The 15208-nt window shown below is 47.3% G+C and overlaps 1 protein-coding gene and 1 long non-coding RNA gene across 2 annotated transcripts in view; both read right to left on the bottom strand.

The window, feature by feature from the left end:
* LOC310835890 overlaps positions 1-15208 on the bottom strand; it is a 230989-nt gene that overhangs the window by 155070 nt on the left and 60711 nt on the right. The window lies entirely within an intron of this gene.
* GADD45B (growth arrest and DNA damage inducible beta) lies at positions 7868-10974 on the bottom strand. The gene is made up of 4 exons (XM_083720116.1): positions 10674-10974; positions 10461-10562; positions 9628-9844; positions 7868-8562 (listed from the first exon to the last, which is right to left on the bottom strand). Exons 1-4 carry the CDS (start codon positions 10715-10717, stop codon positions 8449-8451), a joined length of 477 nt encoding a protein of 158 aa, XP_083576242.1. The 5' UTR covers positions 10718-10974; the 3' UTR covers positions 7868-8448.

The raw sequence follows: 15208 nt of genomic DNA, 5'->3' as shown, positions 1-15208 counted from the left end.
CAAAAAAGGCCACCTTTGACTACTGGAGGCCCTCATGGCAAAACACATTGCCTTGTTAAAAAGGATAATGCAAAAGCAAGGAGCCAGTCCTCAAGGCTGTGAGGATGGAGATGAAAGTATGTTAGCGGAAGCCGGACTGGATTTCCTGCATGCCTCCCGATGGAGCTGAATAACAGGGATGAAGGAGGCAGGGGTATCCTGGAGACAGGAAGCACTGCAGACTTCAGCTTCCCTAGCTCAAGTCTCAGGAGGTTCCACAGGGAAGAGGGGTCTATTCTTATGAACCAGGTGGTGTTTTTTTTAATCTACAGTATCTATCTATCTATCTGTTTTCCCCAAGGCAGCACAAAAGACCATAGAATTGTAGAGCTGGAAGCAACCCAGAGGCGGACAACTAATTCCTGCCTTGCAGCCAGGACTGCTTGGCATCTGGCTTGTTTCCAAAGCCCAGCACCTGACAGCTGACCTCCTGCCAAGCGTATTTCACTTTTGCCAAGCTTATCTCTTCAAATGGACAAAGAATGAACCTCCTTTTGATTAGTGTCCTTGTTTGCTTTTTCCCAGCTCAGTTCCCAATGAAGATTATTTTAAATGGCTACCGGTCCTCACTCGGGAAATCTTAATTAAAAGCGTCCAAACCGATGCGGGGGGTCCGTAGTTGTTGGTTCTATGGCTGCTTGAGGCATTGCATTTGTCGAGCTGTGCAATCGCTGCTTCTGACTCAAAAATGACAAATACCTGGACTTTTTGTTATTTAGAACCTAAATATTATTCTGGGAAATAAATAAAGGATAAACAAACAAACAAATGGAGCCACATAGACGTTTTTGGTTCATGTTATCCAGACAAAAAGAAAGCTGTTAAGAGTAGAACAGAGCTGGAAATGCCCCCTTGTCTTCCTCTCTTGCCTCTTGCTGTCCCCGCTCCAATTTTAGATTGTAATCACCTTGGGGCAAAGACACTTTTTCCTGGACATTACTTGTGCTGCACATGATAACAGTATTATGGACTACATCTCGCTGAAATGAGCATGCACAACCAGCTCAGGCCCATTGAATTTCAGTGGGTCTACTTTTGAGTAGACTGTGGCCATAGGCAACCCAAAATTATTGTTCCTCAAGTGAGGGAGACATAATAAGCTGCTGAGGAGGAAGGAAAGAAGCTGATTACAGGTTCTGTGCACAACATGCAATTAAAGTGCCCTGGGAACTGTAGTTTGCTCACCATAGAACCACAGTTCCCACCACCCTTGACAAACTGCAGTTCCCAGGAATCTTCAGAGGAGGTTTGTGTGCTTTAAATGTATGGCATGTACGCAGCCTATGTTCTAAACCTCCCTGAGGCCTTTGAGGTAAATTCAGCGTACAGATAAAGGGAATTATAGAATCCTAGAGTTGCAAGGAACCCAGAGGGTCATCTAGTCCAACCCCCTGCAATGCAGGAATAAAACCTCTGGTTTTCCATCCATTTTGAGACCCTGCCTGATCCTGCTGAGCTCTGAAAATGTGCTAGCAGGTTTTGTTGTTGCTACCCGACTAGGAGACACACCAAACATTTAAAGCCATTGAATGCACATTCTTACCTCCAAATGATTCTGGGAACTGTAGTTTGGCCCCTCAGAGCAGTTCCCGGAACCTTTGAAAACTGCAGCTCCCAAGATTCTTAGGGGGAAAGAAGCAGAATCATATAATTGTAACATTGGAAGGGACCCCCCAGGGCCATCTAGTCCAACCCCCTTTCAAGATAGTGGGGAGCACCCTGGAAAAGCGGGGAGTCACTATGGCAGGCACCTCACGAGCAATCAAAAAGTGAGGTGCTGCCTGTTCTCTAAAAGCCTCTTCAGGTAATTGCAACCAGCTCTGGGTGTGAGCAAACCAGATCCAGGTCACCAGCCTCTTTGCAAGAGGTTGGTCAAGAGGCCAGGAGGGAAGAAGGCTGCTCTCCCTCCCGGAGGGCCGAGCCGGCCGAGCAAGAGCCATCTAGGTCAGGGCAGCACGGGGCGCCGAGGGCTGCTGGTTAGGGACTCAGCCCAGCCAAAGCTGCACTGTGCAAGAGCTGAGCTGCCTCATCGCACCAGGGTGCCGTGCTTGTTAATTTTGCACTGCTGTCAGATTAATATTAAGGTTAAACCCCACACACCCCACGGAGACTGGTGGTGACTTACAGCCATTTATTACTTACGTGATGTGGAAGAGCTGAGCTCCCCGTCAACAAAAGCTTGTTGCCAAGAGATATGGGGCGCATTGCATTTTTAATATAGTATTTCATGGTGTCCAGCTATAGCACAATTAAAATTGACCAAGTGCAGGCACTTTCACTTGGTGCAAAGCACCAAGCCGTGCTTTGCAAGAGCTGAGCTGCAGACCATGTTCATTTTGCAAGTCAAAAAGTGTTGCAAACTTTCCAGCTATAATATAGTTGAGAGCTCAAGTGCATGTTATTAGAGAGAGCATGAGACTCTTCATTAGATGTCCAGGAAATAAGCAACTCTTTGATTTTTGGAAGACAGCCCTGTAGCGGGAAGTTTTTAATGTTTGATGTTTTCTTGTGTTCTTAATATTTTGTAGGGAACCACCCAGAGTGGCTGGAGCAACCCAGTCAGATGGCTGGCGTATAAATAATAAAATTAGTTAACCATCATTATCTCAAGGTCATGGGTTCGAGCCCCACACTGGGCAAGAAGATTCCTGCATTGCCAGAGGTTGGGCTAGATGACCCTTGTGGTCCCTTCCAGCTCTACAATTCTATGATTCTAACACAATTGAGAATGAGTGTGCAAAAGTCACGTGTTGGCCAAAGTCATGCATTGCAGGAGCTGAGCCACTCCGCCCCCCGCCGCCCGGTGCTTTGCAAGAGCTCATCTAAACTGCATGTTAATTTTGCATTGCATAATTTTCCACGGACAGATTACTAGGAAGGATCAAACCACCCTCCCACAAAGCCAAAGCCATGATGTGCAAGAACTGAGCTCCCATTGACCAAGGTGCCTTGCCTAGAGATCATTTTCATATTGCATAGTGTCTGCCTATAAACACAACTGATATTGAGTGTGGGGAGTCTAAGCTGTGCTTTGCAAGAGCTGAGCTGCAGCACATGCTCATTTCGCAAGTCCAAAGCATTGTAAACTTTCCAGCTGTAACACAGTGAAGATTTAAAACAAGAGAGAGAGTGAGAGAAAGAGAGAGAGAGAAGGGAGGAGGAGGAGGAGGGGGTTTTCACCTGCCACCCTGCTTTAATTGTATTCTCACTTTGAATCCCGAAAGGCACAGACAGAGCAAGGACATGCCAGGAGCTAAACATTTGAGAAGTGTGTGTTCCATCCCTGGCACCTGGCATTTAGAGATAGACTTCCTTGGGTGTGGAGGCTCCATCTGGCCATGGCAAACAGCCTCCTCAGAAACTGGAGCCTTTCTGAAGGTCGGGGCTTTGCTTTTTTGGCTTGATGACTGTATTTGCATAGCTCTCTCTCCCTCTCTGATGTCTTAAACTTCGCCCTATTTCCTCTGTGTGCTTGAAATCTCTTCCTTCCGGGGGAAATCCCTGGCTGTTTCCCACTTCTGCAGGGAGGCCAGCCAGGACCAGAAGCCAGGTGGGTCCAAGATAGGCCACCGATTTTAGCAAAATGTGGCCTTCTGAGTTTTCTGCAAAGGATAGTAACTGTGTGTGTGTCTTTGGGTGGAGCCCTTTGCAAAATCCGAAACTGGGGGGGGGGGGGGGAGAAATATGCAAAGTCACTTGAGCTGCAAAAGGCAATGCAGGCGTCCTGCTGACCGGGGAGCCTGTGTGCTCCTGCACTTCTAACAGCAACAAGACAGTGGAGTCGTCCCCACTTGGTGGTACAGAGCCAAACAGGAGCAGCTCACAGGCTCCAACTTTTGCAAAAAGCTGGCTTCAGCCTGGACGCTCCCCCAGCCCTCAGCCAGTGAGATTTACTCCTGAGTAAACTTGATCTGAGGAGGAAGGGCCTTTTCTGCAGGGGCTCCTTCCTGACTGAGGTTCACCTTTTGCAGAGTTAGACCACCATTTCCCTTAATTCCTGCTCCCATCCGCTCCAGAACCTGCCCTTCCCCGCTCCCAAACCCCAAAACCCATTGCATCCTAGAATTGTAGAGCTGAGTGAGGTCCCCAGGGGCCATCTAGCCCAACCCTCTTTTGCGTGCTAAGCAACCACTCCACTGCACCCGTCATTTTGCACCAGCGCTTTCTCTGCTAAGTAGTGGAACAAGTAAAAAAAAAAATCAGACTTCAAAGTTCAGAAACTCCCCCTGCAGCAGGGGCTTCCCCACGCTGGTCACCCAGTGGGTGGTGAGTGGGGTGGGGGTGGGGAGCCATGGGCCCCCCCACGTGTGGGTTGCCAGCCCAGATCTCATCTGCGGCTTACAGGAAAACACGCCAGAGAGAGCTGGGCCTGCGGTTGAGGAGGCTGCCTGCGTGTGTTTGTGAGTGGGTCACACCTCGGGGGAAAGGAAAGGTGGCTTTTTATCGCTCTCTTTCCACCTACAACAGCATTGCAAAGGGGAAAAGAAACCCCCCAACTGACGCTGAAAAGCCAGAAACTGCGTGATCAGCAGCGGGAACACCCTCACCCAAGGCTGCTGCGTCTGGAAAGACCCATGTTTCGGTGACTCCTTTTTGGGGCGCACACTGAGCAAGCCCCCCCCCCCGAATTCATGGCCTGAGGAAGGGTTCGGAAATTTGGCCTTGCTTCTAGGTTATTTTACCTTGTTGCTTTGCATTTGAAATAATCTAATAGAAAAAATATATTTTTAAAGGGGGTTTTGAAAGAGAAAGACAGAAAAAGGAAAAAAAATCCACCTTGCAGCAAAAACTTTCTGTCGTGTTGGAATCTGCAGAGACAAGCTTGAAAGAGGAGAGCCTGAGAAGTGGGTGGGAGAGAATAAGTATGCAAATGTTTAATTCTTTTGCATATTGGGGTGCATCTTCTTCACATAATCCTCTCTCCTGTGGTTTCTTAAGGAGGGGCAAAAACCTTTGCTGATTGCTAAGACTTCTTTCTCTCTGGATTGAGGGAACTCCTGCCTCTTGAGATGCTGCCAGGCCTCTCCTTCTAAGCCATCTTGAGGGCTAGTGGCTTGTGGAAAAGAGTTTACAAGGAAAACACCACCACTTGGTTAAGTGTTTTGCTGCAAGGGCAACAAGAGAGTCTTTGCAGCATCATAAAGCAATAAGGACTGTTCTCTGGCCGGCATGGATTTCATGGGTTACAAAACCACAGAACTGTAGTGTTGGAAGGGACTCTTTGAGGGTCAGCTTGCCAAAGCCCCTGCAATGCAGGTTTCCTGCATCTTGTTGCAAACACAGCCTTCTGGTGGGGGTGGACTCTCCTTCGCTGGAGGTTTTTAAACAGAGGTGGAATGGGCATCCGGCAGGGATTCTGTGTCTGCCATTCCTGCCTTGCGGGGGTTGGACAAGATGACCTTTGGGGGTCCCTTTCAGCTCTACAAGTCTGTGATTCTATTTTTCCAGGTCATCAGTATCTGTCTTTTTGCTGTATTAAGGGCAAATGCGACTCCCTTTAACAATTGGATTGGATATCTTCAGGGAAGTTTTTCATGGTCGATGTTTTATTGTGCTTTTAATATTTTGTTGGGAGCCTCCCAGAGTTGCCTGGGCAACCCAGTCAGATGGGCAGCATATAAATGATAAAATTATTATTATTATTATTATTAGTAGTAGTAGTAGTAGTAGTACGAACTTGCTACACATGAACAAGTTGCAGACACAAACAGACTTGTCATGGACAAATTTGACAATATTTGGAATTCATTTTTATAAATACCATATTAGGTTAAGGTCTGGTTAATTACAATAAAAATGCTTTTTATTTTTGCAATGTACACAATATTGTCGTTCTGTTCTGTTTAGTTTTCTACATGAGTACTATCTCTAGTTTCTTCATTTTTGTGTCTTATCTTGTTCTGTGCACTTGTACTTTGTACTTTTTATTTTTCAATAAAGAATATCAAGGTTCTGAGCTTGCAGTTCTTGTACAAAAGCTTTCCAATCCTCCCTAAAATCTGCCTCTTCTTGATCTCTAATTTTTATAGTTCGTCATATTCTGTCCATTTTATCTGCCCCTCTCCTTTGGAAGGTGTCGCCTCCTCTTGCCATTTTTGCATACATAATACCCTCACTGCCGTTACTTCATATAGAAATAAGCTTGTCTGCCTTTTTGGAATATTCATCTCAGTTATCCGTAATGGACTGACTTCTGGTTTTTTTTTTTGAAGAGTTGCCTTAAATATTTTCTTTACCTCATTGTAAACCATCTCCCCCAAACCCTTAGCCACTCGAAATGTCCACCACGTATAGTAAAAAGTACCTTTGACTTCTTTGCATTTCCAGTGGATACCTGACTCAGATTTATGCATTTTTGCTCAGTTACTTGGTGTCAGAGACCACCTGCCACTAGCGAGTCACAGGGTTGTGAAACCCCCGTTGCTCTTCTGTGAAACAGGAATGATGGTCACAGGGCTCTTGTGAAGTCAGAGCAATTTTTATAAAGTCCAGCCACCCCCCTCCCAGGCCGGGTGACCAGCTCAGAATGCGGATTTTGCACACTTGTGACCGAGGAACAAGCCTGGGCTTTGGCCATTGAGACACTGGCAGATTTTTCAGAAAGCACCAACTGTGGTGGAGTCAGTGAGGCAGTTTGAAAGGCAGTGCCGTGTAGTGGTTCAAGGGTCAGGCTGGGATTTGGGTTCAAATTCCTGTTTGGCTGTGAAGCTTGACCTTTGGGGCAGCTCACTGTCTCTTGGCCTGGCCTACTTCACAGGGTCGTGGGATTAAATGAGCTCTCCGGAATAAAGAGAAGCTGGGCTATAAATGCAATTATTAATAAGTTTGCTCTCCCGGCATCAGGGGCTCCCCTTCTTGACTTCTGCTCCCCGCAAACCACAGCATTTGAGGGCAGGTTAAGGCAAGAAGAAGAGGCGATGCTGCTTTATTTGGCCATTTGTAAATGACTCCAAACACCTGACACAAGTCTGACTTCAGCAGGTTACAACTCCCTCTCCCAGCAATCCTTAGAATTTTGTTTTGCAGAGATCACCCCCAGATTTTCTTTTTTAAAAATAACATTCCTCTAAAGAGGCTTTGGAACTGCTATAAGGACTCTTTGTTTCATGAGCACCAAATGGGGTGAGATCAAGTATGATCCAATAGTTTTGATCTCGGGCAAAACCATTTTAGAGCTGCAAAGTATTTAACCCACCAGAAAGGGCTTTCGATAAAGAGGAGGGACTTGCAGGCCTTGCTGGAGAAATTGGACAGTTCCTACATAGTGTATTCCTCAATGCTAAATGAGTAATTGTGATGCTTAGCTTATTTTTCCATTGTTGCTTTGTTAACTGTGTTTTATAGATTGCAATTTTTTCAGTGAAGATTTGTTAATTATTCTATATGATTCCATTTGATTTATGCTGTATTTCTATTATGTTCTATCATTGTTATTCATTGTTCGTAAGCCACTCTGCAACTCATTATATTTTTTAATGCCACTTTTCATTCAAATAAGTCAAACATCAATCAATCAATCAATCAATCAATCAATCAATCAATCAATGCATTACTTTGAAGTCTTTTGTTCAACCACAAAGAATTCAGGTGACCAGCTGTTTGCAGGGCAATGACCTCAAGACCCTGTTGAGGACTGCATTGCTGGGGGTTGGGCAAGATGACCCTCAGGGGTCCCTCCCAACTCGATGGAAAAAAGTCTGCCTTTGCAAAGCTGGTGTGCTCCAAGGCTGCAAACACGCCCCACCCCTGCAGCTCAAAAAAGCCTCTGAGCACACCACCAGGTTGGCAAACGAGATGGCAGATTCAAGAAACACAGGTCACGCTTCACTTTCAGAAGGTAACAAATTTTTTTATTGCAGCTTTTAAAATCAGATATAAGAATATATAGATGTATTCGATTCTCTCTCAGTGCAAAAAAGTCATTTTGCGTGTTTTTTCTCTTAAATAGATAAATAAGAACTTCTCTGCATCCAGTTCATTTTTTAATTTTTTAAAAAAGGAGTTCATTTGCAAACTGTCTTTTTTTTAAAAAAGCTGTCCCGCAGACGCTGAGGATTCTGCTTCCGTCTGCCCTTCTCTTGGCAAGAGGGCATCTGTGCAATCCTCCCCAAGGCAGCAGATCCCACAAAGGAAGGCGCGGCCCTCCTCTTCCTCTTCCTCCTCCTGCTGAGCAGTCAGCTGACGCACCAGGCAGCCTCCTCCTCTGAGAGATCATCTTGCTCTCGTCACCATCATCCTCACCATCATCGCCTCTTCTCTCTGACTCACCACCCACCACTCTGCTTCTGCTGGGGCGGCCAGTCGTGGTTTCGGTTAGTTTTTTTCTTAACAACAATAACAAAAGAGAACGCTTTCTCTTCCCTTCTCGGTTTATTTTTCCCAGTTGGCAAGCTGGCATCGTGGGGCGGCTCAGCGAGCCTGGAGGGTGATATAGGGCACCCACTCGTTGTTGCAGCGACTCTCTTCACAGTAGCTGGCAACCTCTGCCAGACCCTGGGTCTTCCAGGAATCCGTGTGCGGGTTCTGTGGGAGAGAGCGGGGAGGGAAGACACATGAAACCTCCAGTTGCAAAAACAAGATCCTTTTCAGAATGTCAGAATACAAGGACCCAGGAGAGACCAGGGTTCAAATCCCTGCATTTGGCCATGAAGCTCAGGGGGTGAGCAGTTACTATACCTCTCTTCCTAGCCTACCTCACAGGGGTGTTGTGGGGACTGAGCGAGGGAGTGGAGGAGAACTGCATATGACACCTTGAGGGGCCTGTATCTTCTTGGAGGGCATATAAACATGGCAAATAGATAATAAGAAAAGCACTCTGCCCCCATCTTGCAATCCAGAAGGCAGCTCAGGAAGTGCTGTTTACACAGCTCACATCTGGCTGGGCTAAACTGCGCATGTCCCCCCCCCCTCTCTCTCTCTCTCTCTCTCTCACACACACACACACAGGAGCAAAAATGACATTTCAGGAATTCCTCCCCTCCCTGGAGGAAGGAGGACATTCCGATCTGGGCCAGTCAGGGGAGCTTGTCAGTTTCCCAAATGGCGCTGAGACAACAGACTATTCCCTTCCCCCCTAGACATGTTGGGGTGATATGCCCCCTTCCCATAGTAGGAAGGGCCTCCCAAGGACCATACATGACCGCCGGCTAGGACATGATGGCCGACCTCCTCAAAAGCTGTCCCTCACATTTGTCCACCTCCAGAACTTCTCTTTTTAAGAAACAAAACACTATAAAACTGCAGGATGCAGCATGAAAGCACCCATCTCTCCCCTGCTGTAGCAAGGCTAAGGCTTGCAGGCTGGGCATTTCCCCCTGCTTGTGGACCACCAGAAACACTGCCCAGGCTTGGGCCCCAGAGGGTCACTTTGGTGGTGCTAACGCAGCATTTGGCTTCACCCCCAGAGGGGCACTCCATTGATCCCGATGCTCCTTGTGCCCGGCCTCCTTGTGCCCGCCCGGCCTGCACCCCCCCCCTTTCCCGACCAGGCGAGTCCTGCATGTGCAGCTGGTGAGGCTCCTCTCCTGGCGCCGTCCCAGGAAAACTCGGGCATGCCAGGGCCACGTGGGCGCTGCCAGCTCAACTCACCGTCACCAGGATGCAATGCAGGTCCTGTGGCTCCGTGGTGTCCTGGGAGCCGTCTCCCAGCACGGCCGCCAGCCGCTCCATGCCGGACACGCGCAAGATGTTGATGTCGTTGTCACAGCAAAAGGCCTGGATGAGCGTGAAGTGGATCTGCAGGGCAATGTCATCCTCGTCTTCTTCATCGATGGCCAGCAGGCAGAGGACCACGCTGTCCGGGTCCCTGGGGAGAGGAAGGGGCAGGAGAGTTAAGGGTGGCTCTTTCCAGCCCAAGTCCCAAACCAGGGCCTTCCTCCACCCCTCCCTTAGTCCATTTGCAAATTTGGCTTCATTTTAGCCCCCTATTAAAAAGTTACACACTCTATTTTATCTACCTATTAAAATGTTACATATTTTATTTTAGCTACTTATTAAAATGCTACACAATCTTAGCTACCTATTAGGAAGATGTGCATTTTAGTTGCCCATTAAAAAGCTACATGCTTTATTTTTTAGTTACAAAAGTGTATATACTAAAAGTTATCTGTTTCCATCTATTTCTATAGTTACATCTTATAAGTAAGTTACTTTTTGTTTTCTGTTTTTTACTTTTTTATTGTTGCAAGGTTTGGCTTTCCTAGATGCAAATCAAAGTTGCCTCCCCCCACTTGCAACGAAATTTATCCATTTCTGAAAATAAATGAATATAGTTGCTTGTATGTTTCAAAAAGCAACGATTCGCACGCCCTGTGAATTTGAACTAAACTGGCAGCACAGACAAAGCCTTGCTTTTGAAACACACACACAAACCACAAGAGTCACTTACTGGAGCCAGAAAAATGCAATAAAAAATGACTTACACATTCATGAGTTTGGCAGACTCGTAGACCCCAACTGTCAAGGCCCCCTGCCTCTGGGCGGCCACCAGGAGCTGCTCCACAGCTTCACTTACTGACTTCATCCTTTGGGGGAGAAGAAGGGAGAGAACAAATGAGATTTTGGCACCAGGAGCAAAAAAATCCAGAGCAGAAACTTCCACTCCACTCCCCCCCCCCCCCCAGACACAAACTTACTTGTTTTCTGTGTTATCGCAAGACACCAGCTCTTCCAGAGTCATGTTGCAATTATAATCCACAGTGGCGCAAAAGGGGGAAAAAACCAGTCCAGGTAATGCCAGAAAAATTGGTGGGTTTTTTCTTCCTTTCCTTCCTTTCTTCCAGCAAAGCAAGCCAGAAAATCCAGAAGGTCCTGCGAATAAATCCCAGCGGAAGGACAAGGCGATTTCCAAAGTGGTGGAGGAAAAATAACAATGCACAACAAGAGAAATTAAGATCCAGTCCAGCACAGACGCTGCTTCGGCGTCGGATCGGATTCTGACTCGGCCAGAACAGCTGACGGCGCTTTTTATAACCTCCCCAGGAGGGGCGGGGCTCGAAATGGTCCTTTCCTCCTTCTGATTGGCTCTCGAGCCACAAGGGTCGGCTCCGGGAGCCCCCGGATTGGCGGAGGCGCGCAGGAGCCACCACGTGGGGGAGGAGAAATGTTGCAACTCGGAAAAGTCCGACGGAGGCGCTTTGCTCTTGCGCGTCTGTTTTTTGCTGCTTCAAAGAATTGCGTGTTTGTTTTTTCTTTTCCACCCCCCCCCCCTTAAAAAAGAAGAAGCGAGTTTCGGTTTATTTTTCTCAGCAGCAGCAGCAGTTCCTGCTTAGGAGAAGATTTCCACAGAAAATAGGGCCGGGCGCAATGGGGAGCTTTCTGGCTGCGCGCCCCTGTTTTGCAATCGGAGGGAGCCAGGACGAAATAGGAATTAATAAGAACAGCAGCAATCGCGTAAAAAGAAGCAATGCAACACACAGCGCCAAATTTATAGTAATTGCAAAAATAAATTACGCAAGGCGGTTGGATCAGCATGCACGGATAGGCTTTCCCTACAAAACCGTTGGGGTCGCTTTTCTTTCTTCAAAATCATTGGGATTATTTTTTTTATGCAAACCTGTTGCACTCAAATAAAAGAGACGTGTTTGCAGGCAACGGAGAGAGCGAAAATAAAAGTGGGCTTTGATGAGGGTAGTGGGCCAGTCGGGGCGCTGTGCCCCCTCCCCACTATGCAAGGAGGAGGAGGAGCAGCCGGGCGCGTGGCGTGGGCTGTGCAAATATCACTCGTGGTTTCACACTCCTCTGACTCACTCGCTGGAGCTTGCACATTTTTTCTCGGGTGTGTGGGGAGAAAAGCCACGCATGCAGCTTGCGAGCTCCATCCACCCCTCAAAAAACCTCTCCCTAATACAACCCCCCCAACCCCGCGCCCCCCCAGGCCTGAAGTCCACTTTGTAAATTGCACTTTTTTCTTCAAAACCCCATTCTCTCTCTCTCTCTCTCTCTTTCTCTCTCTCTGACCTCCCCCACCACCCTTAAAAACAGACAAACGCCCTAGTAATTTCACTGGTTTCACTAATTGCAAAATCCCACAGTGTCAGTTTTGCTCCGGAGCAAACGCGCCCCCGACCGAGCTGGCGAGACGCAGGATCTGTGCAACTCCCCGACTCAGGAAATAAAGGCGCAGAGCTCTGCTCTCCTTTTTTGGCGGCGAGTCGGACCCCTGCCAAAGTGGGTGACGGGTCAGCCATCGGTCTGGCACGCGGCTTGACCCCGCTTGCACCCAGAGACGATCCGGTTTTACAACCGCGCCGCGCAGGAGAGATGACTCAGCCCCGACTCAGCAAACCCAGCCCGGTTCGGATGGGGACAAAAAGTGCTGTTTTCGAGCGTGAATTATGTCTATGAGCAAGAGGAGATGTGATGGAGAAGGAGGAACCAGGACCGGCCGGGATCAGACCCACCCAACCCACCTCCCTGTCTCCAGCAGGGGACGGTCAGACGACCCCCGACCCCCCCCCCCCAGACCTCTATTTCTTTATTTCATGAAATTTATGCACTGCAAAAAATAAAAACAATACCTCAAAGTAGTTTACAGGAAAGACAAAACCAAAAAATTATTAATAAGAAGAATTAGTAAACTGGACCACTCAGTCAAAAGAGCATGAGACTCAATCTGAGGGTTTGGGGTTCGATCCTCACGTTGCACATTGCAGGGGTTGGACTGGATGACCTTCAGGGTCCCTTCCGACTACCATTCTAGAAACTGAAGGAAATAGACTTATTAAGGCAGAAATTATAAGTTAAGCAACAGAAGAGGAAAAGCAGATTAAAACATGCATCAGCTTTCTGAACCAGTGGGCAAAGGTGCTTTTAAAAGGCACCAAAAAGAGTCCAGTGAATGAGTCTGCCTGATGTCAATAGGCAGGGAGTTCCAAAGGTCAGGAGGAAAACAACCTCTCCAGTCAACATGGCAAGGTAGATTGCTCCTGGAGCTGGAGGATTGCTCAAAGAGTAAGGCTTGCTCCAGGAACAGAACAGGCCAAGAACCATCTGGCATCTCCAGGGAGCCCACAAGACGAAACGCCGCTGGTCTGTTGACTCTCCCTGAGCCTGGGGGCTCTGGTGACTAAGGGCTGCTGGCAGGATTCTCCCTCTCCCACCATGGATTTGCCTTAAGGCCCCCCCCATGTAAAACCCCCTAAAAACTGGTAGCCACACATCTTGTGGCAGTGAGTTCCATACATTTGTTGTAGGCGGCTTATTATTAATAATAATGATAATGTTATTCTTTATACCTGGCCAAGACCTTGTGCACTTAGAACCTGCTGCCGCTCCACATAATTGTCTAACTCGCCCCCCCCCCGAAAGTTCTAGGGTCACACAAAATAGAGAAGTTGATCTCTCTGATCTCTTTCACAGATTTTATGACCTATTTACATATCTGAGGTTGCAACTTAAAAATAAATTAAATTAAGACAAGTGAGAAGCAGTATGGTTAGAGTGACGGCCTAGCAGTGGGCTCTGGGTTCAAATCCCTCCTGCCACATTGTTCATTGAATGACCAGTTATTATTTCCTGGCCTGACCTGCCTCACAGGAGGGTTGGGAGGACAAAGTGGTTGGAACCCCGAGGCAGCAAGGAAGCTAACTAGACATGCAAATGATATTAAATTGAACAAATTTAATTAAGCGGATTTGCAGTATGTATTTATTTATGGGGACAATTTTGGGGTGGGTACGATGACTGGGGGTCGCGAGAATCAGCCGTGCACATGATGGGGACCAGAGAGTAGTTTTGTTGTGCACTCGCACCCAGCACCCTGCAAACTCCAGAGGAGCGAGCCCGCCCTCTGGTGGCCAAGTGCAGGGCAGCACCCACTGCCAGGAGGCAAATTAATAATTCCTCCTTCTGCCACAGCACAGAATGAGAGAATTGTGGGTCATCCGGTCCAACCCCCTGGGGTGCAGGAATCGCAGCTCAAGCATCCAGGACAGATGCCATCCCACCTGTGCTTAAAAACCTCCACGGAAGAAGAGTCCTGAACCTTCCCAGGGAGACCATTCCACTGTCGATCAGCTCTTGCTGTCAGAAAGTTCTTCCTGTTGTTTAGTCAGAATCTCCTTTCTTGTCACTTGAAGCCATGGGTTCGAGTCCTACCCTCCAGAGCATGAGAGAACAAGCTTGTTCCCTTTTCCACATGGCAGCCCTTGAGATGTTTGAAGATGGCTCTCAGTCTCCTCTTTTCCAGGCTAAACAACTCCTTCAACTGTTCCTCATAGAGCTTGGTTTCCAGACCTGGATCATCTTGGCTTCCCTAGTCAGTAAGGACTAGTCTCTTGAGAATGCTTGAGATTCACAGGGTTGGGGAAGCCTTTTGTCCTTGTTATAATACTGCATAATGAGCACATTTAGTAAATAATGTTTTATTCTCTTAAACTTCTAGTTGCAATCTGATTTGAGACAACTAAATGTATATATTAATAACAATAATAATCTGAACTGAATTAATGGCCAGATGGGTCACCAACTGTTATGGTGTTACTAACCGTGCCTTGAACTTGGCAAATTGGCAAGCGGTGCATATCTCTGAGTGCAGCTGCTATATGCTGACCAGGCTGGGTTCCTGCCAGGAATTGTGCCGCAATATATACATACACACACACACACACACACACACACACATATATATATATATATATATATATATTAATAATAATTATTATAATTATATATAATATAATTGTGGAACATGGGTGGCACTGTGGTCTAAACTACAGAGCCTTGGGCTTGCTGATCAGAAGGTCAGCAGTTCGAATCCCCGCAACAGGGTGAGCTCCCATTGCTTGGTCCCGGCTCCTGCCCACCTAGCAGTTCAAAAGCACACAGTGCAAGTAGATAAATAGGTATCGCTCCAGCTCTGGTTCGCCAGAAGCGGCTTAGTCCTGCTGGCCACATGACTTGGAAGCTGTCTGCGAACAAATGGCCTAGAGAGCGAGATGAGCGTGCATCCCCAGAGTCGTTTCTGACTGGACTTAACTGTCAGGGGTCCTTTACCTTTATCTTTACCTATTATTATAATTATTTATTACATTTTTATACCACCCTCTGCAGATCTCAGGGTGGCTCACAACATGAAAATACAAGATAAAAAAAATAACTACAAAAACAATAAAAACAAGAACAACCAATAATCTCCCCCTACACATTTTAAAGAGGCACTGGATGTTAA

This window comes from Podarcis gaigeae (assembly GCF_964106915.1).
Source record: "Podarcis gaigeae genome assembly, chromosome: 18".
Taxonomy (NCBI): domain Eukaryota; kingdom Metazoa; phylum Chordata; class Lepidosauria; order Squamata; family Lacertidae; genus Podarcis; species Podarcis gaigeae.
The sequence above is the reverse complement of the archived record's forward strand: the minus strand, read 5'-3'. Positions and strand labels throughout refer to the sequence as shown.

Coding starts and splice junctions, on each gene's coding strand:
- GADD45B (XM_083720116.1), bottom strand. CDS start 10,717: ATGACTCTGGAAGAGCTGGTGTCTTGCGATAACACAGAAAACAA. Junction 10,563..10,673: donor TGCGATAACACAGAAAACAA/GTAAGTTTGTGT, acceptor TCTCCCCCAAAG/GATGAAGTCAGTAAGTGAAG. Junction 9,845..10,460: donor TCTGCCAAACTCATGAATGT/GTAAGTCATTTT, acceptor TCCTCTCCCCAG/GGACCCGGACAGCGTGGTCC.